Here is a 25,929-nt window from a genome sequence, read left to right as displayed (position 1 = left end):
AACACAAATGACATTTTCTGCTTTCTCTTCATTCACAGATTCAGACATTTAATCACAGATGACAACCAGCTCTGTCAAGTACGATTTAGTCTTGTTAAATCCATGCTAAGTGTTCCCAATTACTTTTTTCTCCTTTAAATATCCAAAAATGTGTTCCAAGAGGACTTACTTAATGATCTACCCAGGAATGAAGTGAAGCTGACCACCCTGTAGGTCCCTAGATTGTCCTTCTGGTCTTTTTTTAAAGAGGGGTGCAACCTTTGCCTTTCTTAATTGCTGGAAACTTCTCCTGATCTCCATGACCTTACAAAGATGACTAAGAGTGGCCTTGTTACAGCATCAGCCAGTTCTCCTAGCACCTCTGGATCTCAGGAACACAAGCAATTCCTATCTTGAACTTCATTCACTGCTGCTAATCCTGCACCTCCTTGAACCTTGCCGTGAAGTTCAGACCCCTGAAGACTGCTATCTTGAACTTCATTCACTGCTGCTAGTCCTGCACCTCCTTGAACCTTGCCATGAAGTTCAGACCCCTGAAGACTGTCTGTTAAGACAAAGGCAGAGGAAGCATCAAGTATCTTAGTCTTATCTAGATGTGCTGTCACTAAATCGCCTACATCTGATCTCTTTCACATATCCTGATGCAGGATGAAGTGGATCATAACACAAATACTACTGACTATATTGGTCTAGGCCTAGATCTCCACTGATGATAATGGCATTTTGGGGTGACAACTCATACACAGATACCTGCAGGGCAGAGGCCTGTATTTATTCAGCTGAATGTTACCTAACCTAACAAAGATCAGCCACCTAAAGCTTTAGATGGTGAGCTGGTCTTTCCAATTCCCACTGTTTCTCATGCAAGGTATTTCCTGATTCTGATGCAGTTGTATTTTCTTTTGGTAATCTATTCTTTAATGAGATTTAGTTCCTGGAACTTATCCTAAGAGAAAATGTTTTAGTAATTCCAAACAGTAGTTCATTTGCAACTGGGCAGTAAGGAACGCCAACAAAACAAAACATTTGGACCTTGCTGCTTGTAGTATCTTTTCCCAATCTCTACTCTTGAACTTCACTCTTTCTTAAAGAAAAGGCTCTGAAAGTAAAGGTTACAATCACTGTCTTTTCTCTGAAAATGTTCCATTACCACTGAATTTTTTATTAAGGTATCCTACTGTGTGCAAAAAGCTATTTTCACTGGGTTGTATAAATATTTGATGTAGCTCGGATGACAAAAAGCTATTTTGATGTCCTTGCTTCTGATTTACAAAAAGTATATGGGAAAAGATTACTTACTTCGCCATGACAGCTGTCCTAGTGGGTGACAATTTTCTCCTTGTTGTCTTTGAACTACAAATTCCCCTCATCTAGGAAACTAACCTTTAGGCTGCTGTTGCTCTCAATGAGGAAAACTAGCTCTCTGTGGCTTTACGTGGCATGTGACCTGAATGTTGGCCTTTGCTTCGTATTTGCATTCCTCCCTCCTTCTGAATCTTTTCACCTTCAGCACACGCAGAGAAAATAATTCCATATGGATGATAAAAATCCCAGACACTTCAGTGGCTAAGGTGACGATAATCGGTCAAATGCATCACTGGTTCATCTTTGTCAGAAGCACTGTGAATATAACAGAGACAGTCTGACCCTCTTAAAAACCTGACTACTTTCCTCTTCCAGGCGACTCGCACTTTGTTTCATTTGCTTTGTGTTTAAGTACTGTCAATGTTTTCTGGTTGGTTGGCTGCCTTTCTCTAAGTTTGAAAGGCAGAAAATTCACAGGCAGAATGGTAAAACAGATACAAAACCACTAGGCGTTTAAAGACCTGCACTTCAAGACAACTAAAGACAAACAGGCTTGTGATTACTCTGTTAAGGCATCAAAATATAACCTTGAAGAGGTTTGTCTCTTCCTCCCTTCTCACACTGCTGACTGGAGACTTGCTGTTACAGGGAAGAAGGAGACCCCACCTGTTACTTCCTTTCCATTTGGTATTAATCTGTAGCTTGCTGCTACAGTCCCCAGTTCTCACTAGAAGAGGGCAAGGGTGAATTCCTATGATCCCTTTAGATTACTAGGCAGGAATGGATTACACCTGGGACTACAGGCAGAATTACCTATTACATGAGTTGGATGAAAACCACCAGCAAATAACTGAACTGCAGATTTAAATAAATAACTATTACCTGTCAACATAAGAACATTCAAGGACCAAGCAAGCTGCTGTTTCTAACTTACTAGCAAAATCCAAATACATTTAATATACAGTGTAACTCTGCATGGTTTACATACTGTGATTTGCAATTGTGTTATACTTCTGTTTATAATTATCTGTACAATAAGCAAAAAGAAACAATTGCTATCAGTGAACTTTAAAAGTCTTTTAAAGACTAATTATTAAACTGTTGGCAGAAGGAAGAAACAGATTTATGACTACTGACAATCTGGAAATCTTCACTTCACTGGGTATTCCAAGGACAAGGGGGAAAAGAAGAAGATAATAACCCTGCTTTTAAGTCTAATAAGCAAAATAATGAATTCATACTTTCAGCCAAAGAGACAACCAGCCCCCAGAACAAAGAAATGTGATATAACCAATTAAAGGAAGTATGCTAATATTACCTTAATTTGGAAGACGATTAATCAGTCAATAAGACCAGTTATGAAGAGCTGGATAGGCTGCCATAAAAGACTAGTAAAAAGTAAGCAGCTGAGAAGCCCTCAGCCCCCTACTTTTTCCCTCCTCCCTATCCTTGGTTGTTTCATACTGGCTGGCATATGAGTGAAAAAGCTGTTCCATTTCTCTGTGGCATAGGAAAAAATTTGGATTTAAATGATAAAACATTTAACTGCAACTGATAGTAATTTACCAATGTTCTTAGCAAATGTTCTTCTAATAGCATAATACACTTTTAGAAACATTGTCTCACCTTTTTGATTTCAAAACCTGTTTTTCCTGTAACTGTAAAATGCTAATAACAATGTTTATGAATTGTTCCTCTTTGATATCTAATGTAACTTATTCCTGAATCTGTCCATTTTTGCATGATCTGTTGTCCTGTTTGCGTTGAGACTTCACTATCATCATTTGAGCCTACTTTATCCATGTCTGTTACTCTGATATCCAAGTACATGAACTTTCCCCAGGCCTCTGTTATGTAAATGAACTCTAGAAGTTTAAATAACTGAAAAATGCTCTGTTTAAAGCATTTTAGAGTGCACTGATAAGCAGATTTTATTAAACATACCCACCAAGCCTGATTAGGTTTGCCGCTGTGAGTCGCAATTTATACACATGAAGTAAATGACCATTTGTTTTTAAGCAAGTTAACTAGCAGTTACAAGGCTTTCCAGGAAGCTGTGTGAAAGCATTCCATCAGCTGAACTTTAGACCTTCCTTTTCTTGCTACTTGCTTTGTAAAATGAAAAATTAGGGTTGCCTGTTAATTTCCTGATTGACTTTTACCAGAACCAACTTAGATTACTGTGTTTTATCATGGGTCCTGGAATTCTGACCAGCAGCAAAATGGGAAGAAGATGCTCTGGAAACAGTTTCCCTATAATTTTGAGGCACAAACTGACTAATCTTAGTAGCAACATCCAATCTCTGGGTTACCACATTCCTTTTGAAGAATGCAAAACAAACCAAAATTAGGTGAAAGATTCAGCCATAAGCACTTTAACCATGAAGTATAACAGTCACAGAGTTTTCCAGTGAAATTAATCCAGCTGTAACTTTAACATGTTTATGTTCAAGTACTTCCCTTCAATCGTTCTCATAGTTCCTTAGTTAGGTCTCTTGGATCCCTGCTACACACCTAAGTCCTTGTCTGTCAGCAGGCTTCTCTTCAAAGTTGTGGGGGCCATGAGCAAAGTACAGACTGGCTAACAGTAATAAGCTGGACTCAGTGCCACATTTTCACAACATGCGAAAATCTGGATTTTTTAAATCTTCTTAAGTTAAGGCCAGCATTTATCCATCACTCTAGCTAGGATGAAACAATGACAATTTTGTCAACAATTATGCCATCCAGGTGGAAGGGGACTCTGCAAGAACTGGGAGTAACTGACAACATATTCGCCAGATAAAACTTGAAAGTCCTTACACTGACCTGCAATCAGACCCAGGTGCAGTGTGTGCCCAGACAACTAAAAGAAAAGCCACTCTTCTATTTATGTCATCTGCTTTACAATCTTATTAGTTTAATTTACTTTACTTGGTACTGTTTATTAACTCTGTGTATTTCTGCAATCACAAGATCATCTCTAGTACGTTTATAAAATGCAACACATGATCTGCTTTCCTTATTCAAATGCCAAAATATTTTCTGTGCTTTCACTCCATCTCACTGAAAGAGGCTGATATAAAATAAATCTGCCCCAAGCCTATATTAAAGCATCTCCCAAATGTCTTCTCTTCAAAGATAATGACCTCTATTAAAGGAGAAAGGAAAATAATCACAAAATTATGTTTTCTGTAATTTCCATACCATTTACCATTCCAAGGCTGAAGATGGCATTTACCAATGAGCCTCCTTTCCTGAAGTGATCTGTCATGTGCTCCAGCCAATTTGCTTCTAAGCTGTTGACAGTCTGCCCATTCCTGGAGATCCTCATAGGGATAGTCACTGTATAATACTGGCTGCACTTTTGTGGGGTTTTTGGCTTGTTGAAGAGAGCGATGATCTCTGGTTCTACCAAAAAGAAGAAAACAGGCATAATGCAACAACCATGTCATAAGATGCCAGTTTAACAATGTATAACCTACTGTTTGCCCTTGCTTAATAACGCTGTGCAACTGTGCAAAATGCTTTGAGATGTAGTTATCTCCTCAATACATCTCTACACAGTCCAACACAGTAGGGCCCTAAAACCCAATACAGTATTTTGTTTGATTACTGATAATGGATTCACTGTTGATAATAAAACATTTAAAGACAATAATACCTGAGTACTAATGCACCACTCTCCTAAGGGAGTTACCAGTGTAAGCCAAGCTAGGAAATCATGCTCCACAAACTGCTTTAAGTACCAGAAATTAATGGATGGAATACCTCTATTTTTCTACTGAGTTAATTGTTAAAAGAGCTGTGACACAGGACAGTTCAAATACAAAGCCTCACAAGTTTAGAAGGTATTGCATTCTGTTGATTATCGCCATTAAAGTATTAAATAATTTGGGTTTGATAACACAGTGGCATGGAACTAGCAAGTAGTAGTCTGAAGAAAATGCAATAAATCATTCATGTAGAGACTGTGCTAGCTGGTTCCTTTATTTACTCTGGGTCTGAGCCAAGGTGAGACATTAACACATCAGCAAATGAATTTTAAAAGTTGAACTGTGAAGGGTCTTAAAAATGAGAACATCTAGACTCTGCTCCATATCTCCCCTGGTACACTGTGGGAGCAGTTACTGTAGGCAAAAGAAAAGACAATTGTTGACAGCAAAGCTGAGCTTTCACAGCTATAAACTGGAATCAAGTTTAAATGCAGATACACCAGGACACAACCATCAATAAAATTACTGAGAAAAAAGTTTTGGACATTATTTCTTTACCTATGAATTGACATGGAAACCAATGGTAAAATTTCTATTGACTTCCAAATGCCAATAATTCTCCCAAAATATATTAATATAAAGGTAAAGCCATTGTATGAAATTTCTTCATTCAATAAGCTCCTCTTGTTTCCAAGCTATTGTATTCTAACTTCAAGTAAAAGTTAAGAGAGATATCAAGGGAAATGTTAAGATTGCTCTCTAACAAACATCACTGAGCAAGAAGCAGCATGTAAATTGAAAAGAATAGCAGAAGGGAGATGCTCAGAGACAGGCTGGCATCATGTGAAGAGAAAAGCTAGAAGCTCACAGTATAACCAACATGAAAAGAGACCTAATGATCTCAGACACGAACCACAATTCAAACAGAGTAAAAAGGAATAAATGTTACCATGAATCCTCTTGCTGTTTACCGCTTGTTTAGAAAGAATGAAATGATGATAATCCTAACTCAGAAGAGCACACACGGAAAGCTTCTCTGATCATTTTGATTCTGACAGCCAGAACAGACTCATGTTTGAAAATGGAGATCTTTCTGGTGCGTATTAAGACACTAATACAGGAAGCTGGACATGAGTTGACAATGTGTGCTCACAGCCCTGAAAGCCAACTGTATTCTGGGCTGCATCAAAAACAATGTGGCCAGCAGGTCAAGGGAGGGGATTCTGCACCTCCACTCTGGTGAGACCCAATCCGGAGTACTGCCTCCAGCTCTGGGGTCCACAGCACAGAAAGGACGTGGACCTTTTGCAGCGGGTCCAGAGGAGGACCACAAGGATGATCAGGGGAATGGATCACCTCACCTATGAGGAAAGGCTGAGAGAATTGGGACTGTTCAGACTGGAGAAGAGAAGCCTCTGGGGACATATCAGAGCAGCCTTTCAGTACCTGAAGGGAGGCTACAAGAAAGATGGAGAGCAACTTTTTACAAGGGCATGTAGAGAGAGGACAAAAGGTGATGGCTTTAAACTGAAGGCAGGCAGGGATTAGATATTTGGAAGAAATTCTTCATGGCAAGGGTAGTAAGGCACTGAAACAGGTGGCTCAGGGAAGTTGTGGCTGCCCCATCCCTAGAAGCTGATGGGGCCCTGGGCAACCTGGTCTAGTGGAAGGAGACCCTGCCTATGACAGGAGCTTGGAAATAGATGATACTTTAAGGTCCCTTCCAACCCCAACTATTCCATGATTATATTAACAATAGCAAATCATGGAAATGAAAATCTATAGGGAGACGGTAGTCTGGATTTGACACTGGGTTGTTAACAACATGCATTTAATATGTGTGGGAGTCTTTCAGTGTTGACTTGATTTGTCACCACTACCAACTGCATAGTACACCAGTCTGACAACTGTTCAAGTCACTATCGACAACAGTTTTCACCAGTGACCCTGAATCCTCGAGGATGACAAAGACACCTTCAGTTTGGTTCCAGGGGAGACAGCACTTTTGGACATACCATTGGAATAGCTGTGCCTTGTTCACAGGTAAATATTTTTCAAAACTGCTTTGAAGAGCCCTTTAATAATAGGGAAAGTGAATGAGCACTACAGCACATTCAGGAATAAAGTGAAGAAGCATAAAAATAACACTTAAATAGTATAAAACCTAAAATAAAGAACAAATATAAGATCCTGCAAATAGTAAGAAATACTACTTTCTTTCTGAACTTTTATGTAGGGAAGAAGGAGTTCAAGAGTGGTAACTTCCTATGGAATACGTTGGGAAAAAAACCACAAGAAAGAAAACCACCTGATGCTTTCAATCTTCACGTTCCCAAGGAAGGATGGAGAACTGGTGCCAAAAACTGAAATACATTTTCCATGGGAGGAAAAGGGAGTGCTGTAATAACAAAAATTCATACAGGAGTAATAAAGAAATCAGCAATGTTGTACAGGATTTGGAAAATCCTACTGTAGATGAGCTGTCACATAAAACTGCCTGCTCAGACCTTCAGTCTTGGAAAGTATTTGCATAACTCACCAATTAAAAAAATGTAGGAGAAATAAATAGAGCCAAAAAGCACTCAGAGAAAGAAAGATAATTGAGGAAACTAAATCCATTTCTGAACTAAACCCTCTTATCTGGCAAATCCACAGCTGTAATAAAATCCTGGGGTGTTACAGACAAATGTTAGGAAGACTGGAGGTGATTCGCTTCACGTTACACAGCAATATTAAGAACATGGTTACTTGCAGCAAAAGAATTTCAATGTTCAGCATGAAGAAAAATAGCATCAAAAAGATGATTAAACTTGCTAAGTTAACTCTCTCAAAGACAGCATATATAAAAAGAGGGAGAACTGATCTGATCAGACCTGAAGACAACCAATTTTTAACTATAAGACAGGTTTTATGTGTAAGATTCTAGTATAAACCAGAACAAATTATTCAAACAATAGCTATGCTTTGACCAAATCTGGGTACCCCTTTGCCCACCAAAAACTGAAGAAAGCATGGTGCAAGGTTACTAGATTGTGATGCAAATTTGATGGCAAAAAGCTAATTACACCAAACTGCAACAGAAACCAAGACAATAGTCCAAGTAGTGTACAATGCAAAGTCATTCTTGGTCCTATACACAAAATTCCCAGAGGGGTAGGATTGTTTGACTGACTCTATGTAAGACTTAAAGAATAGGGATAAAGTCAAGGACAGTACCAGCTGAAGAAATTCCATCTATATTTGCCGTGCACAGATTTGTAGCTTGCAAGAAAAGTAAGGAAAGCAGTGAGAGAAATGAGAGTACACATAGAATCATAGAATCAACCAGGTTGGAAGACCTCAAACATCATCAAGTCCAACCCTACTGTGATTACTAGACCATGGCACTAAGTGCCCCATCTAGTCTCATCTTGAAAACCTCCAGGGATGGGGAATCCACCACCTCCCTGGGCAGTACATTCCAACCCCCACCTGACTCCAACCTCCTGTCAGAGAGTTGTAAAGGGTGATAAGGTCTCCCCTGAGCCTCCTCTTCTCCAGGCTACACAACCCCAGCTCCCTCAGCCTCTCCTCATAGCACTTGTGCTCGAGTCCCTTCACCAGCCTCCCTGCTCTTCTCTGGACCTGCTCCAGCATTTCAATATCCTTCCTGAACTGAGGGGCCCAGAACTGCACACAGTACTCAAGGTGTGGCCTCACCATCACTGAGTCCAGGGGCAGAGTCACCTCCCTGGTCCTGTTGACCACACTGTTCCTGATCCAGGCCAGGCTGCCATTGGCCTTCTTGGCCACCTGAGCACACTGCTGCCTCATGTTCAGCTTTCTGTCTATCCAAACTCCCAGGTCCCTTTCTGCCTGGCTGCTCTCCAGCCGCTCTGTCCCCAGCCTGGGGCACCGCACAGGTTTCTTCAATTTAAACAAACACAGTAAAGTAAAGCATTTTGAGGTTTAAACTGGAAATGTGGAAATAATATTTTTCCTAATCACTTTGAATTTTCTAAATTACTCTGGTCTACATCCTATTTTGAACTACAGTTCCTGCTACTGAAGTAACCTCTGAGCAACAAACACTTTGAGGGTTTTTTGAGACCTTGGCTGAGACTTGTAGTCTTTGATGGCATCAAATGACATTTAAAAAGTGGAAAGCACACCTGAGGAGAAATATGTCAAAGAAATGAAAAAAAACTAGTGTTTGGAGGATAATCTTATATTTTAAAAAATATTATAATCGGAAAGCAAATTATTAGGAACCCCATTACTAGGTGGACCTTTATTATGAATTAGCAAACATGAGTCATTAACAAAAATAAATGCTGCTTCACAGTAATGACAGTTCTGTCTGTAGCATTGACCCCTGGCCAGACTATAGGATACCAGGAGACTTCAGAGTCCAGGTCACATATACTCCTGCTGTTCCTGACGTGGCTTAATTCCAGCTATCTGTTCACCTGCTACAAAAGGGCTAACTGTGATAAGGCTTTGTGACTTATTCCTTCTATTGCTGCAAAACCTTGCCAGGCAGATTAGCAGGGCTTTTTATTCAAACAGACAAAAAGGATACAAAGATCAAGAGCTCTCGGGGTATAGCAACAAATACAGAAATGAACCAATTCAGCTGAACAGCAGACAAAAATAAGTCTTTATGCTCAGGCATACACAGGGGCCATAACAAAGCTGCACCCACTTATATCATTTCTTCATTTGCCATCTGACTTATGCTCAGTTGTTGTGAACTGTGTAACCATGCTGAAATCAGGTTAAGTGGCTCATTTGGTACATCTTTTCTTCACAAGTACAGTGGTAATGTCCCCCCTTTATCCCCACTCCCCAAAGGAGCTGGGAACATAATTGAGGCAATTTTAACTTGGCTTTTATGTATGAGAGGTCACTACAATACTTACTGCCAGTAAGTGGCTTTAAGCATCGTGCTGGTGTTTCATTCTCTGCAAGTCCATTTGTCTTGTCTGCTGCTTCCCTTGTGCTCGGGTTCGCATGTTGAAACTGCTCCTCGTTTCCTTTCGCAGACTTGAGATTCAGCTCTTCAGTAGCCTGTCCTTCACCTCTGCAGCCCTCTCTGGATGTGGCACATTGGTCAGCACTTTCCTCACTCTGTGCTGGAGTACTGCATCCATTAATGCCATCTATTTTCTCGCCATCCGGTGAAGCATGATCCTCGGGGTAATTTGAAACATTTTTATTATCTCTTGATTGCACAGAGTTGTTACTGGCAGGTGTCAGGGAGGCGCTGACAAGACAGTTCTTTTGGGAATGGTACTGAGGTATAATTCCAACAAATTTCAAGCCTTGACTTGCAGCATCTTGAATCTACAAGTTGAAGAAGATTAGATTTTTAACTGTCAAGCTGTCTCAGCTAAATAGAAACACAGAAAATAACACCCTTCAAGGCAGCTAGCATGTCATTTTGCTACTTTTGTCCACTACCACAAATTGTCACGTTGCATTTACATAAAAAGTTACATTCTAAAGAAGGATGAAAAGTTCCCTAAACCATCTGAAATAATGTTAAAGTGTGAAAAAAAGAAAAAAGGGGAAAAAAGAGATAGAAAATGCCCACGCATTTCTTTACAAAACATGAAGTATCTACCTGAAAAACTTATTTATGATAAAATACCAGAAGTCGTATTTCTGAAAAAAAATTCTAGTATCAGTCTTAAGAAGTCAGAGAGTTATTTTTACATCTTCCGCTGTATGAGGTGTGTGATTTTGACATTTATGCAAGGAAAAGGTTATTAAGTCTCTCTCTCTCTCTGTTATATGCATCACTATAACGACAGTTGTTCTTTGTCCTATTTTGGACTGAGACACAAATGGCAAACTTTCTCATAAGGGCTACATAAAAGCAAAGGAGTTTTAATACATCACTTTTTGGAAGATACAGAACTCAGAATAGAAAAAGGCATTGTGAAATGAGCTAAGGAGAAGAAAAAATGGAATCTGAGGGGCTCTATTGTTAATCCTTTACAGTTGAAGTATAGGAGGAAAATGAAGGAATCAAATCACAAAAGATCCTAAGAAAAAGCACTGGGCTAGTAGTCGTGGCAATTAGATAAAGCCAGAATTAAGTAATGAAGGTTTGAGATGAAGCAGAAGGAGAAATCTCTTTCAAGCAAACTCAGCACTACAGTCACCAGCCTCACTCCTCAAACCCAGGAGGAGCTGCAGTGCGAGACAGACTTCTGTGAAAACATATGAGTGTCTACTGCTTCATTTATCAAAATCACTCATCAAAGTGAAAAGGCTTCCATTTAATGTATACTCTTCATATAAAGTAAAGTCTAAATACACATATATGTTTCAAAAGTAAATGCCCTGAGAACAGAGAAATAATTTCACCTTCTCTGAATAACAAGTAATTCTAGAGAGTTAAAGTGCCTTAATTATTCTCCTACGCTCAATTTAGTATGAACTTAGGAGAAATAGTTGAGTTTGGTTTTTTCAGCAGCAAGTAAATAGGAAGAATTTTGTAGAAGTTTTTTTTTTTTTAATTTAAGAGGAAGCTAATTTCTGCATCTTCTCTACCCAGATTTTATTTTTTTTTCTTAATGAATCACTTACTTCCTGGTATCATGTTACTGTTCTGAACACACAAACCTACAGATGACACCTGATCAACAACAAGAACTTCCTCTTTCAAACAACTATTATATTTTCCATGTTAAATTAACTCTTGATTTCATGATCATAGGAACTTTAAACAGAGCTCTGCAGGAAGTAAGGTCTTCACAGGTGTTTAGCCTGGAAAACATGGGATGCTGACTTAACTAAAGCTCATGCTAAAGAGGACAATAACTTCCAAATAAAAATACCACTAGCAGTATCCTGACAAAGTGAATATCTGACTACAAAGAAAAGTTAGTATGCAACTTGCTCAGGAAGGTTTAAGCGAATATCAATGACAGATGCATTCATAATATGCTTTATGTTCCAGACTCTCCATTGTAACTTGACAAATACTTTTTTACATAGTCAGTGGTAGAGTTACAAATTCATTTCATCTCATCACTCATCTACAGACACAACACTACATTTGTTTAGTAGGTTGCAGGGCAGCTAATTATAGTAATTTAACTAGTATGCAACTGCTAAAGAGTTTGAGGACAGTACATACATGGTAATTTTACTGGTCCTGGTCAATAAAGACTGCTTGTCAATCTAGAGCAGACTCCCACGCTGTGATTTGGATGAGAACAGCTTTCACAGATATTGTAGCAATAGTTTACAGTCTTGGCTCACTCAATAAAAAAGTGTTTGTTCTAAGGAATACCTGATGCTGAGGTGTTTCTTCTGAGGCTCTTGTTCTCAGAATGGAAATGGGAGAAACTAAGAACTGAATTATAGTCTAAGCTGTATTAGCCAAATTAGTTTAGCAGAAAGATTGGAAAAAGAGTATGTATCTTCAAGGACCTTTCCTAACAAAGTTAATAGGTAGTATACAGAACACAAAATCTTATTTAAACATATATTTCAAATTCTCCCAATTACATGTGGCAGAACTAAGCATCTCATTATTTACAATGTAGCCAATTTAGCAGGAAATGCTACATCAACAGTGCGATGTAAACTGCAAAGCAGCAAAACGATGTGTCAGCAGACACAGTCTCTCCTTTCAGCTCTCCACAAAACCATGGAGGTTAGATCTCATCAGAAAATATAAAACCTGAACATTTTCAAACTACAAAGACAACTTGTTTTTCAGCATCCCGTTGAGAGCTTAAATAATACGACATTTTAGTTGCCTTCACATCCAGACTGAATTATGTCATCCAGTACATATTCACATTTCCTGTTTCCTGTATTTCAAATATTGAATATTTGAATTATATAAAAAACAAACAAACTCCACCACGAACCAAACAAAAACCCAAACAAACAAACCCAGACTTAAACAAATCCAAACTTCAGTAACCAGAGAGGTTGTGCCCAGGAGCTACACAGGACCAAAGGGCTATTTCCATCAGCCACCTGTGGTTTCTGGGCCCTTTGAGACATCCTTGCTGGTACACACAGTCAGGTATGTCTGTTCCAGCCTTTTGGGAAAATGTTAGCAGTGTTGGGAATCAGTAAGAGGGCAAGGCATGGCAGAAAGCAGGGGTTAATCTGAACTGAAAGGGAAGAACAAGATGTTGCCTGGACAGGGTCACCCAGAACATATTCCAGATCAGATAAATAACACAATTACTTGTCTTTATGTGCCAGTTTAGAGCACTAACAAAGAACACTAACAGGTCTGTGTCATGAAGCATTGTATGACTAAATGTGAGGAAAAAACACAAAAAGAACTGCCTGTCTACTGCTTGCCACATCAGATAAAAAGCTAGATTAAAAACGCCCTTATGCTAGGTGATTCATACTAATTTCAGCTGGTTTAATGACCTTTTTTGTACTTTAAATATAGTAGATACTTGCTCTTTACATCTTAGTAATTTTTTTAATGGGAAAGTCCAACTAAATTGAAAAAAATTAAATTCTTTGCTTCTTTCCCCAGATAGGAACAGAAACATTTTCATTGCTTCATGAAGTGCTGCTTGGATGATACTAACTGCAAATACAAGACCAGATCTCCATCACAAAAGATGCTATTGTTCAACCACAAAAGCAGAACTTAAGTCATTTATTTCAATCTGGATAGACCCCCAAGTGGGCACATCCAAATTCATTGTAACTGGATTGCAACAAATTGGATTTACGCCAGTCTAAAAATAGAACACACTTAAAGAAGGGGTGAAAATTCATATACAGAGGGCCAAGGCAGTTAAAGAATTTAATGTCATCCCTATAATTTGCTTGATTAGAAACCTGGCATTTTCCCTGAGGGGAAAAAAAATGACAGATTTAGCCTTTGCTGCCTGCGAAATAAATATCAAGTCTCCCACGAACTTTAGCAGGAATAGGAACAAGCACCATGTCCAACCCCGATGTCACTACCTTAATTGAATTTTAGCTAGGGCACTTGTGTTAACATTCTTAACATTTGTGAAGCGTTATTGTTTATTCCAGAACTGCCTGACCACTATTTTTATACAGCATTTGGGAAAATAAAGGAACCAGCAGCAGCACAAAGCAGTGTCACTAAACATTATGATGATGTAGAAATTCATGTCCCATCTTTTTAAATACTTCTCATTCTCTTGAAGGCTCCCTACCTAATTAGAAAATGGCTGACAGACTATATTAAAGATCTGTAAAACAGCACCTGGCAACAGTATGGCTGAATGATGAAATCATCTTTCCTGGAAACTACTTGGTTTTACTCTATAGGTCTCACAGCTGTGAAAAAAGTGCAGAGATTCCAGGTTGAATGCTTATTTTGAACAGCCACATACAGGTCCTCTTTTCAAATCTATTTAGAATAAAGACACTTGGCAAGTCCATTGTACAGCCCACGTATGGTTTGTGATTCTGTGTTTCTTGTTGCATTATCAGCTCCATAATAATCTCCTACTGATAGCGAGCATGATGGTACTCATAAATATGGAAACTCAAGGATGTAGATCCCATGCTGAACAGAATCATACACTTCTGTCAGCTTTGGCAATTGCTTACAGGGAGATCCTGATCGCTTCCCCGTGGGATGGCACACAGAAAATCAAACACTTCCAGCAAGCTCAGGATAGTATTCCACTCACACCAATAAAAATGCAAAATAACACATAGCAATTGAATAATAAGGATCCCTCTTAGATAAGGTTTTTCAAACAAAAATTTTAACAAGTGTTGGGAACTTCTCTTAATACTTCTATGCCAGGAGCTGGACATTTTTGGGATGCATCCAGAGGAAAAGCAGTTTTTCTAGTGTCACCAAGGCAGTCCAGTTTAGAGCAGTCCTAAATGGTCTGAAGACTTACACTATCTCATGATCTGGGGAAAAAAAATCCACCTTTAAAACCAAGGCACTAGGACTGAACATTTCATTAACAGATTTCACAGAATCACAGGATCATTAAGGTTGGAAAAGGCCTCTGAGATCATCGAGTCCAACCTACAACTTAACATCACGTCAACTAGACCATGGCACTAAGTGGCACATCCAGTCTTTCCTTATGCACCTTCAGGGACAGTGACTCCACCACCTTGCTGGGCAGCCCACTCCAATGCCTAACTACCCCTTCTCTAAAGAAGTTCTTCTTAATGTCCAACCTGAACTTTTCCTGGATGTCTGCTATGTGGTTCATGATGTGACAAGGTACTGAAAGAATTCAGTAGCAACCCAGTAAAGGGGACTGCTGCTAATATAAAAAGAAAACCAGAAACAATTAACGAAGAGCACACATAGCAAAAATGTGCTTAGAGAAAGGACAACATTTTCCAGGAGCAATGAACTGATTTTCTGATAGTCAGCTGCACTTAGTTAGCTCTGCTGTGAACTTAAGGAACGACTGCTCCTTAGTCCTACTGATGGCCAAACATATGGCTTTGGAAACAATAGCTGGTTAATTTTGCTCAGAGCTATCTATTTAAACCAAGTATGAACTGTGTTAGCCAATAAAAGACATGCTTGTCTGTCTGTTTATTTAGTGGTTGTTTTTAAAAGAACAGTGTTAAAGGCATTAGATCTCATAATATGCACCAGAAACCAGACCACTATTATTTTTCTACCTTCTTTTTAGGATTCAAGCAAACCTCTGACAACACACAGCATCAGGGATCTTCAAGCAAAGAACGGGATCTTGTGGTTTGAGGAGAATGCTATGAACTGCATGCCAGAAGTCAGAACTGGAAAAGTACATTCAAGACCACAGTCTTCCAACTATGTCCTCCTTCATTAATATTTAGCAGTACATCACAAATACTGCACATCCCCCCCTAGTTTGTTCATTTCTGGCAACAGATGTTTAAAATTAAGACAGGCTTTTAGTTTGCCTCTTGATATTTTCCATAGGTCTCACATGCTCCTTCCTGAGAAGACAGGAACAGTCATCAAGAGTTTACTGCTTACTTTAAAACCAACTAAGCTTAGCTAATGTTCTGAAGGAGGGATCTAGTTCTTTCTATATGACTCAAAACTTTTGCAACTTCAGCATTTTTGCATGTCTAATACTATGTTACGTAAAAAGGATAATTCTACTAATTAAACAGCAAAGCATCAGTTGCCAATCATTTCTCTGTCCTATTACTCTGAGACTGAGACACTACTTGCAGATTTCCAAACCATGCAACCTTTTTGACTAGGATGCTCCATCATTTAAGCCTGTACTTGCCATGCATTTTGAACCTTTTCCAGTTTACCCTCACCAAATTCTGAATATGAGCTATAGTTCATATTTATGTATATATAAGTAAAATATAAATCTAGCTTTTAGAAAGCAAAATCCCAGTCTACATTCAGCCTTTCAAATTATCAAGTATTTTCACTGTCAATTACATCAAAATAGGCCATCAGGAATAAAATACTGGAGGGATGCCTTGGATAATGTTACCATAATCTCAAACCACAGAATAGTCTTTTCAGCAGTGTTTATATTGATATCCCCAATGAAAACCTTGACCAATAATATTTGAGAACTTTAGACAAGACTATCAAAGTGAAATTGACAGATCCAATAGAAGAGAATAGAGTCCAGAAACAAACCCAAAAGGTAAAACCTAATCAGTTTCTAGAAGAAACAGATGGATAATGTCTTTCCATCTTTGCAGTACACAGCCCATTCCACAGAACCACTGATTTGCCATTTTCAGCTCTAGCTGCACTCATGGTAAAGCAGAACAAGGCACTGATCAGGGCATGGCAGCAAGCTTTGCAGTTTTACAACATGATCACTGGTAACAGCCCCTGCAAAAGGGAACTGAAAGCTACAAACAGCATAGGGAGAAAAGTACTACAGCTTACTGCTACACAGAATAAAACAGAAGATGGAGGAGATACTAAATTACAGCAAGCTGTATATCTCCTGCTACTCAGGTCAAGGCAGGAATGAGATTAAATTCCTCTTCAGCTTGCATTATATTCAGTCCTGATAACAGTGTAAGTACACTAAACATGTAGTGCAGCATGGTGCAAGTACACTAATTCCTTTCAGCATATTTCACTAGATGACAGGTCTTGAAACCAGTCTCATCCTCTGTGGTCCTGGGTGCAATGATTCTTCTCAAATTATCTCATTTTAGCATCTCTTCCTTCACTGCAGCAAATGTTGAACATTGTTCACCACAGGCTACACAGGTTCAGTGAGTGCACTACCTGCCCAAAAGCCACATAACATACCTGTGTCCTCCCCTAAACTCTGAAACAAAGTCCTAAAATTATTCAAGTCATTTAAGATTTATTCCCTAAAAATTGTTTTAGACTTGGGATAAACTGCTACAGAGCAGTCAGCTACATTCACTCAGCCCAAATATTTGACATATATTGTCCAAACAACCTCTGCAGATACTCTGTGCCAGGCTGTTGCACTAGAGAACTGGCATTTTTGAAATGCAGACCATGTCCTGTGCATCAATCTTTTGCAAGAAACTCCTACACTAATGGGTGAACACAAGCAAGGGGAAAACAAATATTTAGAGAGATGTATAGTTGTATCTAACAACCATTTTAGCTGCATGAACACGAGTCAGTGTTATTTGTAAAACATGAGAAAACAGTCACTTATTTGTGATCAGCCACCAATAACGTGATTCAAAACTGGAACCACAGTTAAGTCCATCTCTGTCCTAAGCAATGAAAAGAAACAAACAAAAACATTTAGGACAAGAGGAATATTTTTAAAAGTAAGAATTCAGACTCAAACTTACAGGCTTTACATTTAATTTGCAGGGAATACTTTATTTTTGTATCAACTAAAGAGTGTTTCTTTAAAATCACATTGTTTCATCAAGCCATCTGTTACTTGTAGCCAAAATCGCAATTTGAACAATTTGCCCATATTTTATTTTAGCACAGTATAAAATATTATCATATTTATTGTTATTTTAAAAGCTCTTTTTTCCCACCAGACAGCAGTAGGATCATTAAAAACATTGACTACATACTTTATAATATCTATTTTTATCTTGGTCAAGGGGATGACTCTGAAAGCTGCTGGGGGCAAAGGATTATAAAAGCACAACCAGGCTCCTGGGAGAGTCCTGAAAATAGTTTTGCAATGTCCATGGAAGATATATATCAACACCACTCTTACAGAGCTTAGTCAAAAGAACACAAGTTGAAAGAAGCTTAACCAGGAACAGATGTTTCCCTTCACACCAGGCTGTTTAAAATACAGTATATGCTATTTTTTACCATCTCTTGTTATATATACACTTACAAAATGTTAACAAAATGCACTTTAATAAATATTATCACAGCAGATTACAAACAGCTGAACCACTGATGTCAAGTTTCAACTTCTGCTTCGTGACCATATCTACTGCTAACATTAAAATACTTGAAAAATAAAATAGGGACTCTGTTTGCACTGAAAACATGCAGAAAACAAAGCAGTCAGCTAAGTGCTCAGCAATGGTTTTCATTACAATGCACTAAAAATATATATCTTGTATTGTTATTCTGCAAATACCCTGGAGAGTGAAGGTTTTGGGGTGGGATTTTTTGGGTTTGTTTTAAGGATGGAAATGATTTTAGAAGAGACTGAGATCATATCTAGGTAAGTAATCCTAGGTAATAAACAGGACTCTGGAGAGGTCATTATCTAGCCACAGAAGTAAATTTGAACTGTTTATTCATTTGAAGAGCAAACCTCTAAGCAATATTAAAGACTCAATTTTCCCCCTCTTCTATCTTTCACTGACACCTGCTCTGACTGTATACCCTGCAGGAAATTTCTGAACAGACCAGCTGAAACGTATCTAAAGTAAAGAATAATGCTTATGGTTACAATAACCAACGAAGGAATCCTGGCACCAACAGAGCAATCAGAGACTTCACTGAAGAGATCCTTGTATGACTGCAGCAACTGAGCCAAGAAATCCACCGACAGACTAGTGCTCTTCAGAACACACACACTGCATCCCTTTGTTCCTTCTAAAAAAGAAATCTCAATGCAAAGACTAAGAGATGAAGAATAGGTAATGACAAACAGAAAGAGACAAGAATGTGAGAAATACTGGAGCAGCAATATAAGCCCCAGTATTTTTCTTAGCTATTATAAACACAAGTTACAAAATTGTCATATTACTAATTTTCACATTCATTTTTTCTAGGAAATTGAAGACTTTTGTCCTCTCATCTGCTTGTCATACTGTTGCAAACACAAATAATTATATACATATATGTACACATAAATAGATATTATTATGGACACATTTGTCCTATGATACATTTCTCATCTTCCACATCTTCTTGCCATATCATAGTTAGATGCTGAAGAGTTTTAAAAGTCAGAAGCTGAGAGTTCCAAATCATTTCATATTGCTTTCACACAATATATGGGTACGTGCAGTCCCTTGTTTTGACCATACAAAACAAATGTTCATTCTGATGTGAGTAAATACGTAGAAAATAAGTGAATCACTCCCTTGACTAGAAACATCTATGGAAAAGATTTTAAAAGCTTTTGAAAATTTGTATAGGCATTTAGTTATTATTTTAAAGGAGAAACAGAAATCCTCCTAAATACTTCAACCCTGCTTCTATCTAGCAACTCAAAACCAGCTGGAGAATTAACCTGTCTTCTAAGAGCAATACTAATACAAAAGTTCTTCACCAATTAGAGCCATAACACAGCTGACACTCCAGAAAATGACATCTGGATCTGACACTGGAGGATATAGTTTAGGGTTTAGGGGTCACTGCAAAGTGGCAGCTTACTGGTTGGGCTTGATGATCTTTGAGGTCTCCTCCAACCTTGATGATTCTATGATTCTATGTACATGAACTAAGATAGCAGTCATCCTGAAAACACCAAAACACATACAGATGAATGGAGGGAAAAAGTCAGGAGAGCAGGAAAAGAAGGATCTTGGTATTCTGAAAAAAACACCAATATGGAGAAACATGCAGTGAGACTGACCTGTGGTTGTCTGAGGGATGTAGCAGTTCCTTACCCAACCATTCAGCCAGTTTCCTGCCTGAGGTTCCCTCCAAAGGAGTGAGGACAGGTAACAGGCAGGAGGATCAAACCCCTCCAAGAATTGTCTTGATTTTCAGGAGCACTCTTAGTAAGTTCAACTACAGTTTAGTAATGCATATTAATTTGCAGTAGATAAACTATCACTGGAAACATGCTAATTCCTCATGCCAGTTCCATTCCTGATAACATTTCCTTTTTTTAAAAGACATTTACAAAAGTTCTGGTAAATGCCAGTTGATTCCATATATGCCATAAAACAGTAAAGTGGGCTCAAATACAGTAAATCCTTTCAGCAATACAGGATGTGAGTGCTTTGCACAAGTGTTAGTATTGTACAGCCTTACTTTCAAAATAGTGCAATTCTCTATTCAACTTGCCTTTGTATCAGGGAGATCTGGTGGTCTCTCTTTCAGATGACAACTCTAGAATCAGTACATGGGTGGCAGCATCCTTGCATTGTGTTTTGTTGGCATGTTCCTCCCTGGAGTCCCACTCACCCAAGTCTGAGAGGTACCATCACTTCCTTGGCCCAGCAGTGCTATTACTAGACAGTAACTGTCAACAAACGTACTGGCAAAGTCACTACACCTGCAGGAGACAAGATTATTGCTAGGGTACTTCGGACTACAGAAGTTGTTCCAAGGATCACTTAATGGAATGACAGTTACTGGCAGCTTTTGAGCTAGTGCTGGTGACGGCATTTGTACTCACTGAACGTGACCAAGGTATGAGCAGAGGGAACAGCAATAAGCAGCTTTGACACACACTGTCCCATCCAGCAGATCTCATCACACAATAAGCATTACATAGGTGTTTCGGGATGGCAGTCATGTTCCAGCTGGTTCACTTCTGAAAATGTAAACCCAGTTATTCTTTTGTACTGCCTTAGGTTTGTTGGAAGAAGTTAGACTAACTTCTAAGTCAAGTAAGAGCAGACCAGCAGGGAGAGGTCCTTGTCTAGTCAAAAACACAAAAGGAAGAGATCTGGAGCTGGATTTCAATTGAGCTGAAGCATTTTTAAACCACACTTTTCTGTGCTTATCATACGTCCCTTGGGAAGCATAATGACTCCACAGGGACAAGAAATATGAACCCTGCAATGGTGCCAAGCTGCAAAATAGTTACCATACAAGAATCTCCTCTGACAGTGCATTATTAAGCAGGTAAACAAGGATCCAAAGATGTGCTTCTTAAATTTTAAGAAGTCAAAACTGGGAAGACATGGTACAGAAACAATCCTCCATTTCCCAAACTTTCACCAACACCACAAAGATGTGAATATACAAGTAAAACCTCCAGTCTGTTACAGTTCTTCTAGAGTCTGTAACTCAATATTTGGCATTATATGACTGTGTAACCAAAATTACTCTGTTCTTGGGATGCCAGCCTAGCTTTTCCTTCCCTTACTTGTCTCCATAGATTCAAGAGAATGCTCTCAGTTGAAAAAAAATAACAGGATACAGAGAAATAAAAAGCAACTAAGGAAATAATCAAAGGCTACTCTATTTGACATGAGACACAAGTCAAAGTATTACAAAATACAGTATCTTAGAAGTAACATCTGACATGCAACAGCTTCAGAATGATCTGAGCCACAGTGATCAGAAGTTCAGAAGTTAGCTTTGCTCATTAAAAAGCAGATGAACAAATCTTTAATCTCTGTTTTGCCTGAGAGCTAAAGACAGTAGTGTTAATACTAATACAGCAGTACAGTACACACACAACAGTTAAGTTACTTCTTTCATTGCCCACAAATTACTTCTCAAAGGCACCAAGGGACTGTTTGAGCACTTCAGGACAGGTTAAGCTGCACTAGATCCACATTGCTATGAAAGAACGAAGTGTGGTGAAGTCAACATGACTTTAAGGGACAGGAAGAGTGTATTTTATGCAACATTTTGTCTCCAATACTTAACTGCCCTATCTCTTGCCATGGGCAGAAACCACAACGTGGCAAAAAAGCAGTAAAGAGTGTGGAGAACTGGGACACAGACTGGTAGCATAGAAGGATCTCATCAACAGAACACAGGTTTGACTAGAGAGTCTTCTTTAGCATTTCTTAAATGTTTTATAGTCAACATTGTACTAAGGCACTTCGTTTCAGTGAGTGAAAAGCATTCTCCAGGTAAAACAACCTCATGGTTTCTACCACATTACTCTTACACATTTATATGGAATTATAGAAGAAAAAAGCATATATTACCTATGCTGTATGCCACTGCACAATTGTTTTGTGTTTGCAGAAGGAAGCAGCTAACATCCAATTTGACATATATTTTCAATGCAACAGAAAGTCAATTGAGAAAAGTTATTAAAATTGCACCCTTGTTCCAACGCCACACAAACAATACTTGCTCAGCAGTGCATAATAACATTAATAAAATCAATTTTCTCAGAGTACAAGAATTTTTTGTAGTAAGTTCATGGATAAAATGATGACTTTTCATTTTGTTTTGAATATATGGCTATTCTTTTTGGTTGGTCTGTTTGTTTGTTTTTAATACAGTAATTTGCAATGCCATAAGATGGCAAACCTGTGCCAAAAGCCTCTGTTGTGAAAATTATTTGCCTATTCAATTAGAACATTCTATTAACTTCAATTGCATTCCACAGTTTAAGAATTATAGGGCTGTTCTTTTTTGAAAGCAGCAATTGCCCTCTCTAACAGCTTTTTGTTACTATTTTCTTTGAAGAACATCCTTTATTTTTCCTTTATTTTGTTTGTAAACATCTGGTTTATATGCCCTTAAAAGCAATGGACATTTTTGTTGCTCAAACAAATTAGTTAATATGACAATTAATTCCTCCTCCCAAACAAGTCCTGTTTCCTTAGTTAAATCTACATTAAAGTGTTGAGACTTTCACAATGTGTTTAATCAGATACAGACAGTGACACAGCACACACTTGACAGCAACTGCTTCAAAGAACTTTAAAATTCTCTACATCAAATAACATCTGAGGATGAGCGACACACTCAGCATATGGAGAAACAGTAAATATACATTCTAGCTATAAAAATTTAAATTATTATCTTTCAAAAAGGCATCTTCATAACCCCATAATCAAATGACTTCTTTCAACAGAAACATTTCCATGTCTAGGAAAGCACTCTAAAGAGTCTCAGAATTGGATATTTATGGAAATAAGATGACTCCTGGATTGTCATTTTGTTTTCATGTTAGCCATACTCTTTCTGAAGTTACAAATGCAAAGAAATTTTCTGTTGCAATGATGTACAATTTTGCTACCAGTTGTGACAGTCAGGCCTATATTTCTTCTCTGACTCAAAGAACTGAAGAACAAAATCAAACATGTTGAAACTGATACACAGTAACTACACCAGTTTTGCCTAAGTGTGAATATATTGAAATAGCCCAAGATAACATCAGACTAGTAGTGCAATAACACAATAAAAACCTGAAGCAAAATTCAGACTCATATATTATTAAGTGCTCAGAAAACTTCAGCTTGTTCAGATACCAAAATCTATATATGTATGACGATGATGATAGATGCTGAGAGCTGCATTATTTTAATCCAGTTTATACAATTCATACTGAAAAGGCAAGATTGAACATGGGTGTATCCTGTCAAGCTGAGTCTCTATCAAGCTCACACAGCCTGTGCTGAAATTTATTCTACAAAATTTTCTTAACTATTGTCACTGCAAAATGGATTAAAGCTAGGGGAGAAAGCCCAGTCACACTATTCTTACAGCCCATGGCGAAGTAGTACAGCATTCAATGCTAGTTTATATAACATGTAACAGGACACAACAGATGCTGCAAAATTTGAAACATGCACAGTGAATCTGTCTTCACTAAAATGGACATAACCTGCTAATTTCCAGTCTGGCAGAATATTATAGTGTTAAAAATACTTTTAAAGAGAAGGCCACAAACAAATAGTTGCAGGGTTCTCTACAGATTCCCCAGTATGTATAAAAGTTCACTGAAAGCAACATTATTCTGGCTGACAAAGGTATTTGGGTTACCAGTGTCATCCCTAACTGCTACCATCCTGTGATACTGAGACAAAGCTTACATAATCTGGGGGTTTCCCAAAGGTAATAGGCCTTTTAGGCACAGTACTATTCAACAGAATAATTTGGCACTAAAATGGAAATTATAGATATTGTTTCAACATAAAATGTTGTACATTATAGAACCATCTGTTGCACTGGTAACTTAGTTGATATCATCTGTGAGAGGTCACTCTCCTGTACTACTACAGATATTTTTTTCATAATAATATGATCAAGTTAGTTTCTCTCAATAAGTATAATAGCCCTTCAGATACTTAAAATGACAAAACACCTATTGCCAAACTGATAGAACCAGAACCAATAATTATAGTGCAAATAAAACATACTGTGTTTTGGGGTTGCCCCCCCTTTTTAATTTTTACTCACTTTTTTAATAAAATCAGATATGTCCTTTTTCTCTGAAAGGTGGTTTAAAGAGGAGCAGCACTCTACCTCCAAGACATATCCTTCACTACTGATGTCACTTTTTGGAGACCTAAAGAGACAGACAGAAAAAAAGAGAATCAATTTCTGTTGTTAAGACTGGATACCCAGATAGCTTATTTATACATATTTCACCTGGAGAGCTAACTTTTGGACAGAACTTTGGTTTCAATACATTCAACCAATTATGCTCAACATGGTTCTGACAAGTGGCAGCTACAGTGTCTCACCAACCAAGAGGAAGTCAAATCAATGACTGCAGATGGTAGAATGCTTTAGGGACTTCCAAATTTCTTTATTTGTTCAAGAAACACTTTGTCAGCCTGGCATCTGTGGCCAACACCAAGGAGATGCACAGGTGATATAACACAATACACAGAAAGAAGGTTCCAATGCAATGGGCTGACAGATGCTCTGGGCCCCACAGGGCATCCTGATATAAGGTGTGTTTCACAGGCAGCAATGAAAAGAAATCCCTTCTCTCATCCAGCACCATTCTAATGCAACATTCAAAAAAGCAGGGGTGAAACGAAGCAGTCTATCCTTCAGTCTTTCTTACCTTATGCTTTGTTGTTGAGAAATGTAATGCTATGTTGGAAATTCTTTCTCCTTCAGAAGACAATAACCCCTAAAATAATTCAAAGCATATGGCATCTGCCATATACAGTGCTGAAGAAATTGGCACTGTGGTATTGGTCAAAATACACCAAGGGAAAAGTTTGGAGGTTATACTGAATGATCTTGGGAAAGAGCCTGTAGGTATGCACTGCAAAGCAGTGCTAGTGGAGGCAGTTTTCATCTCCTCCAGACTCCCATGCAAGGGCACTGACACACCTGATGGGTAGAGGATATCTAGGGAATCCTTTGTTTTCTCAGTTCTTTTGGAGAACACACAGAAGAACATAAAGAAATAAAAGCTAGCCTGTAATTCTTGTGGTTAGTAACAAAGAAATCTTAACATCCCAGATGGAGAATCAAAATCTCTAGTTTGAAGTAAAGAACTAATCCTGGTCAACAGTTGCCTGAGGCACCGGGAACCTACAGGGCAGGAAGAAAGGTATAGAAGTTTGAGCTGAGAGTGCTGTGGAAGCAGCAAAACAACAAAACAAGGGCATTGCAGGCTTGCCATGCTTGCAAAAGCAAGTCTGTGCAAAGGCCCTGTTCTGGGGACTGAGACTGTGTGACACACAGAACATGCTTCAGCTACAGATGGTCCCAGGGGCTTTCCCGAGATGCTAACAGTTACTTGGAGCCGTGAGATGCGTAGGCTGCTGACTGCAAACTGGCAGTGTGTTTCCTAGGCAATACTGCAGACATTTTCTGAAGCATCACATGACATTATGTTTTGTATTTGATCCTCCCACTTTCACACAGGCTACACGCTCCCTTCATTTCTTGTCTCACACACGAGACAGGTCGTGCCAGACTCTACCT

The 25,929-nt window shown here is 38.5% G+C and overlaps 1 protein-coding gene across 1 annotated transcript in view; it reads right to left on the bottom strand.

The window, feature by feature from the left end:
• Positions 1–25,929, bottom strand: part of RFTN1 (raftlin, lipid raft linker 1) — an 86,789-nt gene that overhangs the window by 21,007 nt on the left and 39,853 nt on the right. Inside the window, exons 3-5 of the mRNA XM_009072995.1 lie at positions 24,439–24,547; positions 9,902–10,325; positions 4,492–4,695 (exon numbers count right to left, since the gene is read on the bottom strand). Of these exons, the coding sequence (XP_009071243.1) occupies positions 4,492–4,695; positions 9,902–10,325; positions 24,439–24,547 (737 nt within the window). The remainder of the gene's footprint in view (positions 1–4,491; positions 4,696–9,901; positions 10,326–24,438; positions 24,548–25,929) is intronic.

The sequence above is a fragment of the Acanthisitta chloris genome, unplaced genomic scaffold (assembly GCF_000695815.1).
Source record: "Acanthisitta chloris isolate BGI_N310 unplaced genomic scaffold, ASM69581v1 scaffold6354, whole genome shotgun sequence".
Classification (NCBI taxonomy): Eukaryota; Metazoa; Chordata; class Aves; order Passeriformes; family Acanthisittidae; genus Acanthisitta; species Acanthisitta chloris.
This window is presented reverse-complemented; position numbering and strand designations above follow the sequence as displayed.